Source organism: Chamaea fasciata, unplaced genomic scaffold, assembly GCF_029207755.1.
Source record: "Chamaea fasciata isolate MVZ Bird 193981 ecotype frontalis unplaced genomic scaffold, bChaFas1.0.hap1 SCAF_2, whole genome shotgun sequence".
Lineage (NCBI taxonomy): Eukaryota > Metazoa > Chordata > Aves > Passeriformes > Sylviidae > Chamaea > Chamaea fasciata.
In genome coordinates, this window is record NW_027094087.1 from 92,387,525 (window position 1) to 92,406,720 (window position 19,196).

At 37.7% G+C, this 19,196-nt stretch overlaps 1 protein-coding gene across 1 annotated transcript in view; it reads right to left on the minus strand.

The window, feature by feature from the left end:
* Nucleotides 1-19,196, minus strand: part of MYO16 (myosin XVI) — a 365,576-nt gene that overhangs the window by 54,644 nt on the left and 291,736 nt on the right. The window contains exon 28 of the mRNA XM_066176778.1: nucleotides 7,726-7,828. Within this exon, the coding sequence (XP_066032875.1) occupies nucleotides 7,726-7,828 (103 nt within the window). The remainder of the gene's footprint in view (nucleotides 1-7,725; nucleotides 7,829-19,196) is intronic.

Here is a 19,196-nt window from a genome sequence, read left to right on the forward strand (position 1 = left end):
GGTGCTTCTGTCTTCACACCGAGCCAATTACAACGAGAAGGGCACAGAACTTTTATGTTAAACTTCCTAAAATGTCTAAAGGTAAACTGAAAGTCTTTCCTTATATAGAGATGCCCACTCGAGGATGGGGGACACTTCACTGCAGTCTAGTGTGGCACACAACCACCGAGTAAGCTTGTGGGCAGTGTCGGGCCCAGGCCAGTCTTCTGGTAGCACTGGTGAGGTTGAAAGTCACTCTATGGTGGTTTCTGCAACTAGCACATTATTTCCAACATATAATGGAGTGACAAGATGAAACCAAAATATAATGGGATAATATCATTTTACTGACATAATCAAAAAAATATGAGAGAAAAATAGATTCATGTGTTTTAATAATTTCTCTTAGTATGAACCGCATCCCTCCGCCCTGGGATTTTGTTTTTTAATTGCCTAAAAGAAAATTGACTTTTAAAGTAAGACATTCAAAACAAACAGGAAATTGACTTCAGTTAAAATTACTAAATAAGAAATGAATGAACTGGCATACAATTTATGAGCTCTAAAGTTTTCCTACTTGAGGGAAAGAAAAAAGTTAAGAATCCCTTATATATTAGATTGCTTGCAAAGTACTCCAGTACTTCTGCATATCAGGTACAAAGCAGTTCTATAGTATGACCACTTTAATTTTAAGCCAAAATAAACATTTCTGTTTAAAAAATAACTTAAAAGGTTATCTGAATTAGGCACAAAATTCACATATGTATGGTTTCATACACTTCTCATTCCTCTGGCCACACTCAATATGCTACTTATATTCTACATTCTGCTATTTAATCATAAATATACTTTTTTCCCAAAGAGGACCATAGTATGCTAATATTATATACTGATACATTGAAATTTAAAAATACTTATACTTATTTGGCTCTATCAAATCCAATAAATGAAACACCCATAGAACAGTAATAAAACATGATTTTGTCTCTGACTGGTAAGAACTGTGGATCAGACTTTGTTTTCCCTTTGCAGTTCTAGAAGCATTAGAAGAATTCAATAATCTCTAAATGGACTTCTGGGATTTCTCTGTATTGAGGACTTATTCTCTGTTTTAACACTCATGACTGCAAGTTTGACAATACAGCTCCACAATGGCAGAGATCATTTCTCCACAAACACTGCTGGCTCCTGAAAGAGCTTCAGCAATGTTTGTAGTTGTGAAAGTGTAAACTGGCACTAACACAGCCTCTATCTCAAGCAACTACCTCATTTGGAGCTTCATTAAAACATTCCAGCTGACTCTCCTGTATTGCTTATTTCACACCTGATAAGACTTTGGATCATCCCATTTGAAACTTAAGACTCATTCTTTGACAAATGAGTGATCTCTTATATTCAGAATTCAAAGCTACTGATAGGAAGGAATCATCCTGGGTTAGAGGAAGCAGCCGAAATATTGGAAAGATAAACTAAGACAAACCTTTTATGAGAATTTTTTAAGGATTGCTATCTTTTAACTGGATAAGCATTTCTAGCAGTCAAAGGCTTAAATACTCACTTTCAGTGAAGTCTGACCTTTGCAGTGATTGTATTTAACAGATGCACTTCATAGTAAAAGCAAAATTAAATTGATGCTTTCTTTTTCTTCTAGTATATTACTAATTGTTTGCATTTCAGCAAGCTCCAGCTGAAGTAACTCAGAAGGGTTAATTGCAGACTACTGACCTTAGCTAAACAAAATGTAGAGCTCCAAGTTTTGATGAGAAATCTCAGTAAGCTATGAGCTAACTCTTTTTTATTGAATTTATATTTGCAAGTTTAACAGTGTGAGGAATGATAATCCAAACAAATCAAAGTTTTCTTATGTCAGTAAAAAGAGCCAAGGACTGTTTGTGCCCATACTTCTCCCAAAGCATGAAAGTGTTTGCAAATTAAATCATGCCATTGGGAAGGTAGGGTTTGCATCACTGTGTGACAATAAATGAACATAGCACTGAAAATGGGGATTTCCTAATATAAAGACTTTCACGTATTCTGGGGGACAGGAGATTCTTCGGCTTTACATGGACCACCCACTACTTCTGCTCAATTTAACTCTAAAGTTACTAAATATCACTCCACTGACTTCTCCAGGGTTTAAACAAGTCTGTTGCTTTCTCTCTGCCTGGAATAGAAATGGTTTGTTTTGATTTAGCAGTCTGATTTTCTCTGACATTAGATATGCCTAAAAGTCACAGCAAGTAGCTAAGCTTGTAGTGATCAAGTATATATTTAAGATGAAAAAATACCTTATCAAGACTGCACACAGGGTTAAGATGCAAAAATTGTCTTTCATTAGTAGCTCTGCACTTTCATAATTCCAGTACTTAAGTGCATATCTGAAACTGCATGGTGTTTCAGCTTCAATGAAACCACTATTTTATTGTCCTAGTTTAGTTATCTCCAGCTCAGCTTACCCAAGGAACAGAAACATTTCATAAAGCTATCAACACTTCCGTCCCTACGTGATGACAGACAAGTTGGGAGGGAAGAAGACCAGACTGGCTGAATAGTGAGCTTTTGCTGGAACTCAGGGAAAAAAAGAGGGTTTACAACCTTTGGAAGAAAGGTCAGACAACTTAGGAAAAGTGCAAGGATGTCACTAGATCATGTAGAGAAAAGGTTTAGAAAGGCAAAAGCTCAGCTAGAACTCAATCTGGCCACACTGGGAAAGATAATAGAAATTGTTTCTATAAATACATTAACAAAAAAGTGGGCCCAAGGAAAACCTCCATCCTTTTTTGGATGCAAAGAGGAAAAGGCAGACATATTTAATGCCCTCCTTCAGTCAGGGGAGGGCATTTCTGTCAGTCTTCAACAGAAAGACTAGGTATTTTCAAGGCAATCAGCCTCCTGAGCTGGTATACAGGGCCAGGGAACAGAATAGACTCCTTGTAACCCAAGAGGAAGTAGTTAGTGACCTACTGTCCCATTCAGACACTCAGAGGGTACTGGATGGGGTCCATCTGAGGGTACTGAAGGAGCTGGCGAAAGAGTTCCCTAAGGCGTTCTCCATCATTGATCATCAGTCCTGGCTGACCAGGGATGTCCCAGACAATGGGAGCTTGACCAATGTGATGCCTATCTACAACAAGGGCCTGAGGAGGATTTGGGAAACTACAGGCCTGTCAGCGTGATCTGGGAAGATTATGGAACTGATCATCTTGAGTGTCACCACACAGCACTTACAGGACAATCAGGGAATCAGCACCCAGCAGGAATTTAGAAAAGGCATGTTCTGCCTGACCAGCTTGATCTCCTTTCATGATCAGGTGACCTGTCTAGTGGACAAGGGAAAGGCTGTTTGTCTACCTGGACTTCAGTTAAACCATTGGTACTGTCTCCCACAACATTCTCCTGGAAAAGTGTCAGGTTGTGGCTTGGACAGGTGCACTTTTTGCTTGGTTAAAAACTGTCTGGATGGCTGGGTCCAAAGAGTGGTGGCAAATGTGGCTGGTTCCACATCCAATTGGTGGTCAGCCACCAGTAGGGTTCCCCAAGGCTCAGTATTGGGGCCAGTCCTGTTTAGTATCTTCAGCAATGGTTTGGATTGAGTTACACCCAGTAAGTTTGCAGACAATACCAAGGTGGGTTGGAGTATTGATCTGCTAGGAGGCAGTAAGGCTTTGCAGAGGGATCTGGACAGGCTGGATCAGTGGGCCAAGACCAGTGGTATGACATTCAATAATGCCAAGTGTCAGGCCACACTTTGCCCACAACAGCTTCAGATAGCCTTCCAAGATTGGGTCAGAATGGCTAGAAAACAGCCCAGCAGAAAAGGACCTGGGGATGCTGTTTGATAGCTGGCTGAACATGAGCCAGCAGTGTGCCCAGACGGCCAAGAAGGCCATAGCATCCTGGCCTTTATCAGGAATAGTGTGGCCAGCAGGGCCAGTGAAGAGATTGCCCCTCTGTACTCAGCGCTGGTGAAGCCACACTTCAAATTCTGTGTCCAGTTCTGGGCCCCTAACTCCAATAGAGAAATTAAGGTTCTGGAGAATGTCCACAGAAGGACAATGGAGCTGGTAAAGGGTCTGGAGTACTCTTGTGAGGAGCTGCTGAGGAGCTTCCATTGTTTAGCCTGGAAAAAAAAGAGGCTCAAGAGAGGACCTTGTCACTCTACAGCTACAGTGAAAGGAGGCCGTGGCATGATGGAGGTCTGTTTCTCCCCCAGACAACTGGTGACAAAGAGGAAATGGGCTCAAGCTGCTCTAGAGGAGGTTCAGATTGGACATTAGGAAGAATTTTTCCACTGTAAGGGTGACGAAGTATTGGAACAGGTTGCCTAGGGAGATGGTGTGGTCACCATCCCTGGAAGTGTTCAAGGAACAACTTCACATGTCACTTAGTGCTATGGACTAGTTGACATGGTGATGTTCAGTCAAAGGTTGAACTCAGTGATCTTGGAGATTTTTTCCAACCCTAATTATTCTATGATAATAACTACTTGCTTCTAACACATAAGCTGGTGAAGCAAGCAGAAGACATTGGCCAACAAATAGTGTTTGCTCTTATGCTCTGCTAAAACAGTAGAAAATAAACCAAATAAACGAAATAAACCAAAACTGGACCCTGGTATTGGATCCTCTGCACTTTTTGGCTACTTGGGAATAGACTGCAGTATTTACAAGAGAATAAAGAACATGTTCTAGGGTCTGAACTTTGTTGTTTTGTAGGTTAACAAAACACTCTTCAAACACAGCTTATGTGAGAAGGAAAAGAAAAATTGTCAAGCAGGAAATAAATACAAAGATACTGTTTTCTTTACTCATTTTCAGGGATTTTAATTCAGAACACTTTTCCCTCCCCCAGGTTAATATCACCTTTCTCAAAATGGGATGGTGAGGTACAATATCAGAAGAAAGGTAAATAAAGTATCATCCAGATTCACTCAGCTAAAAAGTCCAGATCTTTCTTTTTCTCCCTCTGCTCTTGATCTTATTGGCAACTTCATCTTCCGATGATGACATAAAAGCAGGAGGTTGATTTCAGATGTCTTGCTTTCTCCTAAATATCATCATCTTTGATGAGGGTATTTTAGTTATCTTTTTTGTTCATTTTTTAACCTGAATTTGAAACAGCTCTTCAGGGAAGTGCACGTAACAGTGTTGGGGAAGATAATTTTTGATTTATTCATGAACTCCTGCAACAAATAGATTTTCAGTTCCAGGAATGACTCATTTGAAGTAGTTACTGCTGGCAACAGTGGCTGAATAAACTGGTTATATGTGTAACCCCCTGCTTTTTGGATGATTTTTAGTAAGGCAGTACAGATGACTCCTTTCTTCTGACTTTGCTAGCTGACATCATCCTTGCTTCCTAATTCCTTTTTTTCTTTCCTTTCCTCCTCCCTCTTTCTACCTTTTAAATGTTTTCTTTTATTCAGAGTCCTCTGCTGTAAAAGCATAGAGGAGAGCACCCATGACAAATGCAGATTGTGTAAGCTTCTTCATTTAGATTGTTATTTAAAGTTCAACTTTCATGACTAGTCAAATGAATCAAAAAGAAAATTGAGAGAGAGATTATGTGACACAGATATTAGTCACTACTGCTGATAGTTAGGTATGTGGTTTTGGATCACCTATACAAAATAGGTTGGTACCAAACTGGTATTCACAGGATATTTAAGAAACTGGACTTGGAGTGAATTTTCTTCTTATATTTTCTTCTACACTTTTCATCTTTCCATTTGTTTTTTATCCCTCTCTGTGGCTTGAAAAGGGTGTATGAGAAGGTCACTCATTTTTTTAAACCTTGTTCGTTCCAGTTTAGTCTGTTGCCATGTGCTTCTTAGTCACTGAGTGACAATGGTATAACTCTCACCACCAAACCCTCTTATTCCATTTAACTTATCAGTATCTCTGAAGAATTTTGTGCCTTTCTGGTCTGAGGGATTATGCATTATGCACTGCTGTAGTTTTGCACAACTGACTTCCCCTGGAATTATTGAGATTCTGGAGTCAGAACTTCTAAAATCTGTTTGAGATCATGAGCTTCAATCCTCTGCATGACAGAAAGATTCTATTTTGCAATTTCCTTTTAATATTTTTGTCTTTCAAGGTTTCAGGCTTGTTTTCAAGTGCTTATCACTACAGAATCACTAGTCTTGAGCTCTAGGCTTTCACTGATGACCAAATGCTTTTTTTCTGTGCTGTAACAATGGTTCTTTTCCAGGGAAATAAACTTGATAGGCATCCTGATCTGTTTTTTGTGACTGGAGCACACTATGCAATTGCTATTACACAGCTTTTGTCCAATGTCAAGCTTGCATCTCCATATAAGTTCTAAAGGTGAGAGGTTCTCCCATCTCCAGGTACTTGTAAGTGAAGGTACAATTTCTAGATGTTAAAAATTGTTTGCTTTTTTTTTTTAATAGGGAACCTTGAGGCAATGATGCAGGACATAGATAAGAACAAACTTACAAAACCTGGGCAGGAAAAGCAAGTCTAATTTAATATTGTTATCTTTCTCAGTCTTTTGGTCTTTCCTGTTGAGGGAGAGGGGCTGTATGTGCCGTCTACTTTTCTCAGTGACTAAACTGCAGCTTTAAACGGTATTTTAATGAAATAAAAATTTTCTTATGTGTCTGAGTGCAGATGATCATGTATGTGTGCTCCCAGCCAGTTGTTACTTAGGAATCTGGGCCACTGAGAAATACCCATAGCACCCATTGTGACTTAGTCCTTGGCCTTTATAAACAGCTTGCAGAAATTTTTCTGGGCATCTTAATCAGAGGTCATACATGAATTAGAAGACCCCATCTTTTTAACTGAAGAAGCCTATAGAAGTGCCCTAACCACTGTCCAAGCCCTTAATTTCATAGCTGTCCCTGAAATTGGTCTGGATGCTCTTTTGTGTAATGGATTTCAGTCCTGCTAGGCTGGAAAAAGGCCTGAATCTGGAGCTCATGTTGCCTGCAGGAATGCTCTGTATGTGAAGCCGCAGAAAGCTTCATTTCTCTTCAATAGCTTCTGTACTATGCAAGGAAACAGGCTTGTCTTTTTAAAATGCACATATTAAAGAAATCAGTCCTACACAATTACAAAGCTATCCAAAGCAGATAACTGAGTGCTCTGGACAAAATGGAGACATCTACCTTGCAGACAAAATGGAGACATCCACCTTGCAGTCTTCATACTGGTGAGTATTAACTAGGATATAAATAGGATAAGGAGACAGGATAGGGAGTTGATAGTTTCCTGTTCAGTGTTTGATACTTTCTTTGTTTGTTTTTTTAAACTATGTATGGCAACTTCAGGGTCTCTGGTGTATCTGTGGATCAGCGTGCTGGCACCTACAAATGCACTGACTACCTGGAAAAATGCTAAATAGCTATTTAGAGTCTGTCCTGTTATGACAATAGAGCATTTAGCATAGGATTTTAAAGAAATAAAATATGTAGGGTTATTTAGGAACCATTCAACTACTAAAATGTATATATCAAATACCTTAAAAAATTTGGATAAAAATTTACATAGTGTGCATGGTTAATTGAATCTTTTTCTTCCCACAAGAAAACAGATTTTTTGACACAATGATCCCAGCTACTCATAAAACTCTGAAAATTGTTTTGATAATTTACCTAAGCATTTATTAAATGTCAAAATAATACACTGCTGCAAAGGATCTGGTGGCTTGCCACCAATGGAAATGACTCAGCTAGCTTGTTTAAAGAATGATATTTTAATTGCTTTGTAAATCACAAACCTGCCAGCCTTGTAATTTACACTGCTGAAGAACAAGACGACATCTCTCCTTGGCACTCAATTTCTTCTTCTCTCCTGCTGCTGTATCAGCCAAATCTTTATACCTAGAAAAATCAGCAGAAGTAGAGTTACTCTAATGTTGGCCTGGTTGACATCTTTATAGAAATCGTCAGATTTCCTTTGACTCTCAAATTTTGGTATCCAAACAGGAAGCTTGAGATTCTGATCAGGGTGAAGAAAACCAGAAGGCAAATCACTCTAAATCTTATATATTATTAGACATGGCCTTGGTTAATAACAATTGATGCTTAAAATCCAAATTAGCTTCCTGTTAGTTCTTTGGATGCCTCACCGAAATCAATGCCAAAGGAATGAAAAGCCTCCCCAGTCAAGATCACTGGGACTGAATTGGGTCATTGAAAGGATGAAAATATGTTTTCAGTATGTATCATACAACTTATGCCTCCTAAGGAGTAAGTCATAAGAAAGTGACACTGACAAAAATGATTTTCATCAGTCTGAAATAAGTTTTCATTTTGAACAGAAAGTTATGTAGTGAAGAGACTTCCAGAAACTTGATCAGTTTATGCTACTGGAAAGAAATTCAAGAGGAGACTTGATTAGAGCATTGAGTACCTTCAAAGACAGAAAATGCTGGACATTAAAGGGCACTTTGGTGTACCAGATGAAAATAATCAAGGAAGGAAACTTAAGTAATACAAAGTCCAATATAGCATGAATTTCAAACTTTAACTGTGAACTTATTAAGTTTATGGTAACTTATTGCTAAAGAAATGGATGAATTTTGTTCATCTTAATGCTATATAACATTACTATACTTTCCTGGAGGTCTAGATCTGACTGCATGTAATAAGTCAGAATGCTTTTTCATTAGAAAAAGCTAGGTTTTGAAAAGGATATATACTTTTCAAACATGTCACTTTTGATTAAACTCTCAGTGAAATTGATAAGTTTTGAAGTTTGTGTGTTAATTACATCTCCTGACATTTTATTTATTTATGTATTTATTTATTTATTTATTTATTTGACAGTCAAATTCACCTATAGCTCTGCTACAACCCAGAACTGAGCTGTCTTGGGACCCCTTGCACACACCATGGTAGGCAAAGCTGTAGTGCTAGAATGACTCCAGGGACCTCAATTGTCCCAGAAGCTGTGTCAACTCTGGAGCAACATGTGCAGGTAAACTGCTATAGAACCAAATTTCACCTAGACTTCTAGCTTCAAGTAGCTGCATAGAACCTTGGGTACCTCAGCTCTGGAAATATTCTGTTGTCTGGTAGCAGTCCCATAGATAAGTCTATACTAGTAAATAGAAAGTGAGAGGGACTGTTTCTCTGACATAGAAACCATCTGGCAAAACCCTGACGATTTGTTTATGCATTTAATATTATGAATGTAATCTGCCATGTTCTATTAAACTCTGTCCCCTGCCAATAGAGTGTAACCATGTCTAAGCCACCTTCTTTGACTGGTCACTAGCCTGTCCTGGTTCCCAAACTGTGCTCAGGAACTGTTTGGAGGAATGCTGGTAAGAAGGGCCCAAAACTTCATCACAGATCCTTGTATTTAGTCTCACACTCCAGATTAGCATTAGAAAACTGGGGATAGCACTTTCCCAATATTCCACTAACTGCATGGTCACAAAAATATTTATTTAATGGGTTTCTATTAAGGCTGGGGTCACCTTGTTTCCCTACTTGTATCAACAGGTTTTTCTTAGAAATCACGGGGAATCAGAGGTGTTAGAGAAACAACTGCTGGAAAGCTTAGCAACTGCTGACTGAAGCAAAGATGACTAAGCACTGACTCACAATGCATGAAGATGCAACTGCAAAAGTGGTCAGCCTGAAACTCCCTTACAGCAGAAACCCAAAGTAACACATTTCTCTCCTGAAAAAGAAAAGCCAAATTAAAATGTAAAAGGTTCAGGTTCTAAGTTTGGCTCAAGTTTTCTTGAAAGACATGCAAACGATAGAATTCAAGGACAGCCAACCATTCCTTACAATCTGTATTATATAGGATGCCAACAAAAATGATCCACCATTTCCCTCCAGCTTTTACAGTCACCAAAATTCCATCACATTATCCTGGAAGTCTAATCAGAGTTCACAATCCCCTTCTGTCTGTGAAAGCAACCTCTACCCTAGAAAAGGACGGTGGGTTATGATAGTAGAGAAAGAGGAAGCTATGGAAATTCAACTCTGCCCTAAACTTCCTCTGTGAATACAGTAGGACATTTGGAATATGATTGACTTTTCCCTATGTCAGACACTAAAAAGCTGTGCTCCTAGCCTGAGTTAGTCACCTTGTTTTCAAAACAGTCTGTGAAGACAGGTATTTCCACAGGGTGAGTTGTTCTATGGGTTCTAGATATTTTCCATAAAATGAGAAGACATTGCCCTCTGGAGGTGCCTTTCTCCACTGGCCACAGATGGACTCAGAGGAGAAGTCCATACTTTCATTCTGGTTGACTGAGAGGAAGCTCACCTTTATGCCTACTTGTCTGACTGAGCTACTCATCCTGTAGAGTAACTAACAGAGGGTCTAAGAGAGCTTCCTCATTTGTCCTATCACAGGTTCAAATCTACTGGCTAAGCACCCAGAATGAAAAAGTACCTTTATGTCTTGTGTTATCATCTGTTATCAACTGTTTCCATCTTGTATAAAGATAAGAACACCACAAAGTTTGCAGCTATTTTTCAGCCACAATGGTTCCCCAATTTGATTCTCAGTCCAGTTGTGCATATACCCATGTCAATTCCAGGGAATTAATGGAAGTTCCTGAATAAATGAAAATAAGAGGATTATACCTGTTGGTGGCAGCCCAAATTTTTCTTGGACAGAAGTGATGGTCTAACCACAAGCTTACATAAATTCTTCTGTATTTAGTTTTAAATGAGTCAAAAAGCTAAAACTTTTTTTCTTTAAATTGACAATGAAGTAAGATATAAAGAAAGAAATAAAAACTTGAAGGTGGATTAACCTCGTGTTTCTTTGTAGATGCAATAATTTAATATCTTAAATTTAATCATTCTCAGGAATAGCAAAAGAACTTATTTTTTTCAGAATTTATTCTATCACAGATATTAGTAATAACAATACTGAAATTATGGTACAGGCTTGTATAGATAAACTTGAATTACTTGCAACAGTGGAGCTTGCTTCTGGGGAAATGCAATCTGGGGAGTCTTTGAAACTTTCCCTTACAGAGAATTCTTCCCCTAGCACTCCAGCCTTAGTTTGCTCTGAAGTAAATGAACAAACCCAATTAAGTACCAGGCTTCATCCCGCCTGACAGGTCACGCATTTTGCCCCCAGCACAAAATGCAGAATGCATTTGTAGGGCTTTAGAGAGGATCCTAAGGAATCCAGAGAGCATACTCAGTGCTACCTTGCAAAAAAAAAAAAAAAAGGGGTTTTAATACTGTGAAATACATTTCAGCTAAACTTGGATTTACAAGTTACTTTCTTAAGATTCAGTAGAATAGAGTATTCTGGTGTCATATCCCTTACTGTAATATTGATGTTTACAATAGGTCAGATGAACTGTGCACTGTAAGACCATCATGTCTTTCCACTGAGTAAAAAATGCTCTTGCCTCCAGCCTAGATTAGACAAAATGAATCTAATATTAGACAAAGTGAATCTCTTTCATAGCCAGCAAGCTAAAAAACCCCAGTATTTCATGGCTGGCCAGAGCATCTCATTCACTAAGGGATCCAAAATAAATACAAAACAGGGAGATCTAAAAGATTAATTTGAATCAACACCACTCCACTGCCATGTCAAGACTAATGTACTGTTGATTAGGAAATAACTGCAAAACCTCTTCTAGTTACAAGCTGAGACAGTGAACACTACTATCAAGGTGAAGGGGGGTGAACCCAGTGCCCATCCACATGATATCAGTGTGAGAGAAGATCTATTTTCCCCATCTTTTTCCTTTAGCACCCTTCTTGTCCTAACTTGTCATTTTCAGAGGCATAAACAGAAGAAAGACTTTCGGGCTAGACAGGCTCACAGCATGTACAGACTGCCCAGGATTCTCTGGTGTTGCAGAAATGTGCTCTGATGTCTCTTCCTTTGCTTCTGGATGATGTGCTCTATCAGGGAAATTTTTTGTTTATTTGGAGTAGATACTGCTGCCAATAGGTTGTGAATAGGGAAAACTCAGTTCTCTTGGGTCTTCACAGATAAGAATGTTATCTAATCATTTTCTCCCTCACCTCCCTAAGTGCACAGCTGACAAGATCCAGCAGGCTGTTTTTCCCCAAGACAGAATATTCTGCAGTTCAGGTTATGGCATAGTAACCCACAGCAATATTCTAAGGCTCAGCACGCTATTTGATTTACACAGAGTGTGCACAAATGGGCTGTAGGGCTGTTACTCCCAGTTTTGTATGCACAGCAAATCTTTAAGCACTGGAATAAACACAACTCACTCAATTTCAGTAGCACAACGTGATAGAAGACACTAAAGGAAAAAAAAACATGGCAAGTAAAAAGCACAGAAAAACAAGCAGCTCCAAATCAATAGCTTAATAAAAGATGCCTTTGAACTGAAACCATAGAACTGCTTTTGTTGGTTGGTTGCTTTGCTGTTCTTATTCTCAGGTCTCTCTCTTGCCTAATTAAGAAAGAAACTCCAAAAATAATAAATTTAGAGGTAGCTACTGACTACAATCCAATGTCCTCAGTAAGATGATAGTTTCTAACACTACAAGTCAAATCTTTCCTGAAGGAAGCTCCTTTTTTCCATGTCTTTCTCTTGTTGCTTAAAAATAGAAATCACATATAGCTGGCAGGCAACTCCTTTAAAAGAGTGGTAAGTTATGTGCTTTTAAGTTTTAAATATCCAAACACAACTTATGTAAGGAAATAATGAGTGTCACTCTTGTCAGCATAATTAATTATGTTATAGTTTAATTTTCTCATTCTTTTGCTAACTACAATGCACTCTGTTTGCCAAGGTAAACTGGGGTGACTTAGTAAGATCTATTGAAAAGTTAGTGAATAAAAATCAGCATTCAAAATTAAAATGTGCCCCACATTTCTGCTAGAAGAAATGAAAATATTGCCATCATAAAAGTTCAGCTCGTGCTGTCTTGGTAAATTCTCTTTTTTCCCTTTTTTTTCCCTTTTCTCTTTCTTTGACAATCATTAATTGTTGATAACTGAAGTATGTGAAAGAAATGGATTTTGTTTGCCAGACTTGTCACTATGTGCTTATAACTCAGGATTTTTAGCTTTGTTTGTTTGGATTATGGGGAGGATGGGAAGAGTGGGGCTAGGTAGGGTTTGTATTTGAAAAGTCCATCAAGTGAAAGCTGAAACACTAGAGAGATTATCTACTGAAGAGAGATTTCCTGAAATATTTTCAGTAAAAAACTTATAAAATCAGTGAGCCGCAAAGAATAGGATGGAATTTTGAATAATGTTACCTTTATAGAAAGAATTCCTATTTATTCATTCCTCTTCCCTCTACTATACTCTTTCTTTCTTGAAGGGAGAACCCAATTATTTTTGAAATACGAGGAGCATGGGAAATTCCAGATAATTAAAAAAGAGAAACTAGATTATTATAGTTTCCAAGAAAACAAAAATGATTCTGTCAATCTCTGTACAATATATATGACATAAATATCTTATTGTAGAAGATAAAGAAGCAAAGCACATATTCAAATTTTTTTGAGAGAATAAACCTTTGGATATGAAGAAGAAAAAGATACTTTTAGAAATAACAGATTACATCAGAGAGACTGCATTGGGGCTTCTTTTATAAGACTACAAAAATTCAGTATAAGAAGACTATAAGGTTCACCTTTTTAGGAAAAATTTTCCACCAAGGCTGCTTCACAGAGATCCACAGAAATAATTCAGAGTGTTGTAAATGTGAGGATGAAACGCAATGTACATGAAATAATTAGTAAGTATATATGGCAATTAACCAAAATTTCAAAGTACCTTCCTACCATAACAGTATCGAATTTTTTTAATACCTTAATTGATATCAAGCAACACAGTCTTAAGTGACTAGATCTTCAGACCAATAAGAATTAAAGGAGCAAATAAAAGTACAGCAATTTTGGAAAACTAATAATGCTAAAAGTGATCTTACAACAAACTGACCAGTTATTGTTGTTTTTACTTTGTTTTTATATATGCCTCTGGATGTTTTTCTGGTTAAATATACTGATTTTTTACTTCAACAATTAAAAATTCTCTTCCTGTACAAGGGGTCATAGGGAAATAGACAGCATAATTTAGTGCGTCTATGGAAAAAGGAAAATATACTCGAAGTGACAATAAATGACATGTAACTGAGGTAAAAGAGCAAAATTTAGGACTAAGAAATAAAACTGGATAAATACTCAGAAAATTCCCAGAACAAAATTTTACAGTGACTCAAATATGAGTCAGCCACTAGACCAATGTGGAGCTCAGTACAGACTTTGAGGGAGGGTCATGAATCTGAAATCCACTGGACCAAAAACACCTTTGCAGAAGTGGCCATTTAGGATGTTTTAATTTAGACTGAATGAAAAGTAAGACAAACTTCTCAGATAAAGTTACTACCTTATGACAGATGATAAAGAAATGAATTGGAGGAATTATTTTTTCCTGAGTTTTATGGGTTTTCTGCATTAGGCTTTGCAACCCTTAATCTTTTCTAGACATCTGAATTTCAGTTTCTGAAGAAAAGAAGTAATGAAGATATGTGTTCCTTAGTCCTGGATTATTTATTCATATACTTCCTGTAATTAAGCAGAGGCCTCCTCATCTCAGACAATGTGGCAGGAGAATAGTGAGTGGAATATAAATTATAGTTCAGCTGTTGGGATTAGTGGATTCAACTATGCAAATAAAAAATATGAATTCGTAACGTCTGCTAAAGATTTACTAAAGATTTACAATATTTTTGCACCATCTTACTTGAAGCTGACATTCCTATTTCATCTTGATAAACCAATGCAAAACATATTTACTTTAAAAATTGGCAAAAATCACACATTGCCTCAGAAATACACTAGCATTGAGCAAACAAGCAGCTCTATTGCATCTACAAACATATACATCTGATTCTACCTCATCAGATGTTTGCATTTAGTTCTTGCCAGGTAGGTCTTTTCCACAGCTAACTACCTCTTCATGCTTGGGCATCCCAGCAACATGCACACAGGGGCATAAAATGCTTCACTGTACAGAGAATATATGGGCTGTAAAATAAATTTAAATTTCTTTGTTAACCTGCTAATTTGATTCTGTTTAATACAAAGGTGTTGTAGGACTGGTATCCAGTGAAGTTCCTTTTCTTTCTCTACAGACACATAATAGAGCATCAAAATCAAAAGTCCTTCAATTGAAACACCAAAGTGGGACTGTGCAACTTTCCTGCTTGGTCTTCTGGTGACGTTGCTACTTCAGTGGCTCACTGTTTGCCAAGAAGGCACTGCCCTTATATTTCATTGGGAAATATACTGAAATAGATGTATATTGCAGAAGCAGAAAGTAAAACCAGAGCCAAATGGAAATTGTGCTATTAAAGAGAAATAGGATTAGATTTTCTCTTCCACCTAGATAGTCCTTTATTTCTTCTTTTTTTTTTTTTTTTTTTTTGCCTGTGCAACCAGTACTCAGCCAAAGAGAAATAGGAACATATAAAACCCTTCCCACAATACATACTAGTAGCTTAGACAGTGTTTATTGGGATTATGGGGAAGGATGTTTGGACCTTTTTAAACCATATGGTAAAATAGCTTTTCTGTGAGATCATCTCTACTTCTGCTCTCTTCTCTGGGAGCCTCCATTGTGCCTTTGAACCCTGTGAGTGCTATCAGTTTGGGTAACAGGGATTCTCCTGGCTCTGGATTGTATAATGGTTAGACAAACTGTACAAAAGCATAATTTTTCAAGATATGCTAAGGTTGTGTGCCAAGAGTGGGCTAGATTCTGCTTGCATTTAGAGTGGAATACAGCTGGAGTAATTCTGCTAAAACAGATGATGTTAAATTAATGCCACATTGGTCTAAACAAGAAAGCAAAGTAAGATCCAGTGATCAAGATGCATAAAAGGATTTTTTGTGCATATTGCGTAGGATTTTGTGTTTGCTCCCAGATACCACCAGTATAAACTGCCTACTATCATTCAGCTTGATGAGGATATCTAGCTTTAGGAAGTGTCATTCCAGGTTCTTCTGATGAAGATTAAATGGTTGTAAAGAATATCAAGATAAGGATAAGGAGAAAAAGGGTGCCATGAATATCTGAGTTTAGTGGAAAGAATTTAACAGTTGCAGAGCCACAGAAAGAAGAAACAGCAGGAGGGTCACAGTTGGTTTTGAGTGTGAGGCAGCTGGACTGCATCTATGCAAGTCCTGTAACCTATACAAGTCCTATGACCATAAAAAAGCAGGACTCTAGATCAACTAATATTTTTCTAGGCAGGCATATTTAATTAAACAACAAATAACAAGGATTAAATAACAAATAACAATTTTATTTTAAAATTATACAGTAAAATTAATCTATGTGACAATTTACACCTTAATCTGATAATTCAAAGATCCTGCATAGTGCCACTGGCATAGACTAATGTGCTGGATACTTACTTCTTTAAAATATTTATTTTAATTATATGCTGTTCGAAATTAATTAAGAGGTTAGTAATTCTAACAAGCATGTCCTTAGAAGAGTTTCAATGTGTAAGGATTAGTGAAAATACTAGTAGTTGATAATATTTTAAAAGGTTTATTTCTATGGCAGGCATTTAACTGAAATTCTTACTACCACACATAAATCTATGTCCATTATCTTTGTCATTATGTGATGTCAGCAAATTATGAAGTATTCAATAACGATTTTTATTGGAACCTTTAGGTTACAAAATAAAGTTATTGGCTGCTTGTTACAGGCACATCGAGCTCAGTCAGTTTGTGAGATATGGGTCAAGAACTTTCATTATGCTTATTTGTATAGAAATAAAATTCTATCAATTTTTATAATCCATGCTTTTAGATGAAATCCAGTGCTGTGGTAGGTATTTTAGTACCTTGTGAAAACATTTCTCGATATTTAGAAATAGCACAAACTTTAAAATTCACAGATATAAAACATGCATAGATTTTTATAAGGATTGTAAGGGTTGTTTAGTGATCCAATAAACATTTTGTTAAATCTGAGGGATAAAAAATGTCAAGTGCTAGTGGCAAGCAGAGATACCAAGGGTGGCACTTAAATCTAGAAATGAAATAAACATTTTAAAATTTCACAGATCTTGAAATTAAAATAAAGAAAACTATGAGAACTGTTGAAACAGTTCAGCCAGAATTATGCTTATGTGACCAATAGATTTATTATTGCCTAAGGAAATTAATGTAGTTGTTTCACCTAATAGTGGAGGGAGAACAATACCTTGAGATTCTCCCTGAAACAGCCTAAAATCTGGGACATTCTCTGTTGCACAAAACAACAGACTCTGTAAGAAGCTTCACTAAGTTTTATGCATTGTATACTAAATGTAATATACATAATGCTGTCAGATTATTCAGATTGCACACCAAACATTTGAAAGTTAGGAACCATCAGACTTAACTGACCATGTCATCTTTATTTCCCTGTATCTGGCTATTTAATGACCTAATTACATCCTCCTGCTCTAGGGACCCCTTTTCTTGTCAATCTTGTAGAACTGTTAAGTGTATGACAGACATGAATAATTCAACTGACTTCAATAGTTTACACAAATTTACACATTTGTACTTGCTTTAGCAAATGAGGGTTTCATTATAAGATTCTGAAGATGCCCAGCAAACAATGCTGATATTTATTTTTGCCTTCAAAATACAGCTAGATACCTTCTAAATAAACTCAGGTGTCTGGCCTCCCACTGAAAACTCCAGTCAAAAGAGAAACTCTTTTCTCTTATAGTCAGACATTTGTGCAGTTTCAGTAAGCCCCAGAAACAGCAGCAGCTTCACCATCCTGACAGTCCAAACTCTGTGACATGTAACATAAGGACTGATACTCTGTATTTACAATAGTAATTCTGTGTGCTAGAGGACTGGTGATGCCATGGTATGGCTTCAAAAACTGCATCTGTCTCGACTCCAAAATGATCTTTGATTTTCTCAGAGCCTGTTACAAAGCATTAATTCTTTCCCTTGCCATAGAATGGAGCTACACTGAGCCTGGAAAATACCTGCAAAAATGGATAAACTTAACACAAGTCAGTTGAATCCCATCCTAAAAGTGTTTGCTTTTCTTCACAGCATACAAATTAAGTCCTGGTTAATAAGCCATATCATCACAGGCATATAAAGTTATCTTGTGCATTTCTTGTTCCTAAAATATCAGAAAGGACCTAATGGGGGTAATGGGACAAACAAGTCAAATGGATAGAAAGAAACAACTCTAAAGAGGGTAAAACAGAATAGTCCATCTCCAGCCAGACTGTGTGGAAAGAGCTATTTATTTTTTCCATAATATGAGTAGCCAGGTAACTCTCATGACACTATCACATTGTACAAGTAGATTTGAAATGGTCTGTAGCCTCTAAAACAGGCCCAAATACCTGGATGCATCTCAGAAATTCCCCAGGGTGATTAACTCCAATGCTAGGCTTGTCAGGGAGGATGCCAGAGCATTCTGGGTTTTGGTCATCTGCTACAGTATAATCAACCCCTATCAGTAACATTTTATGAGGAATTAGTAATTTAGAGTAACTCTGAGTGCTGTAATTTATCCTAAACTGGGTTCCCCTGTCTGAAAGGTTGGTAAAAGGAGAAGAACAAGTAAAAGCTGGGGGTAGAAAAAAGAAGAGGGGACTTTCAGAGTGATGGTGTTTGTCTTCCCAAGTCACCAGCATGATGAAATACTTTCCTGGAGATAGCTGAAGACCTGCCTGCCAATGGGAAGTAGAGAATGAATTCTTTATTTGCTATTTCTTGTTTTCTCTATTCAATTGTATTTTTTTCAACCTTTGAGTTTTCTGACTTCTCTCCTAATTCTCTCCTCCACCTCGCTGAGGAAGGAACGAGCTAGTAACCACATGGGGTTGAGCTATCAGCTGAAGTTAACCAATGACACTTCTTTATCCAAGTGTTTTATTCGGGGTGCTGGCGGATGAGAGGCTGGACATGAGCTGGCAATGTGCATTTGTAGTCCAGAAAGCCAACAATACCCTGGGCTGCGTAAAAAAAACGTGTGACAAGCAGGTCAAGGAAGGTGATCCTGCCCCTCTACTCTGCCCTTGTGATTCTCCATCTGGAGTGCTGTGTCCAGCTCTGGGGTGCTCAGAACAAGACAGACATCGACCTGTTGGAGCAAATCCTGAGGAGAGCCAGGAAGATAGAGAGCTGGAACACCTATTCTATGAAAACAGGCTGATGGCGCTGGGGTTGTTCACCCTGGAGAGGAAAAGGCTCTGGAGTAACTTTACTGTGGCCTCCC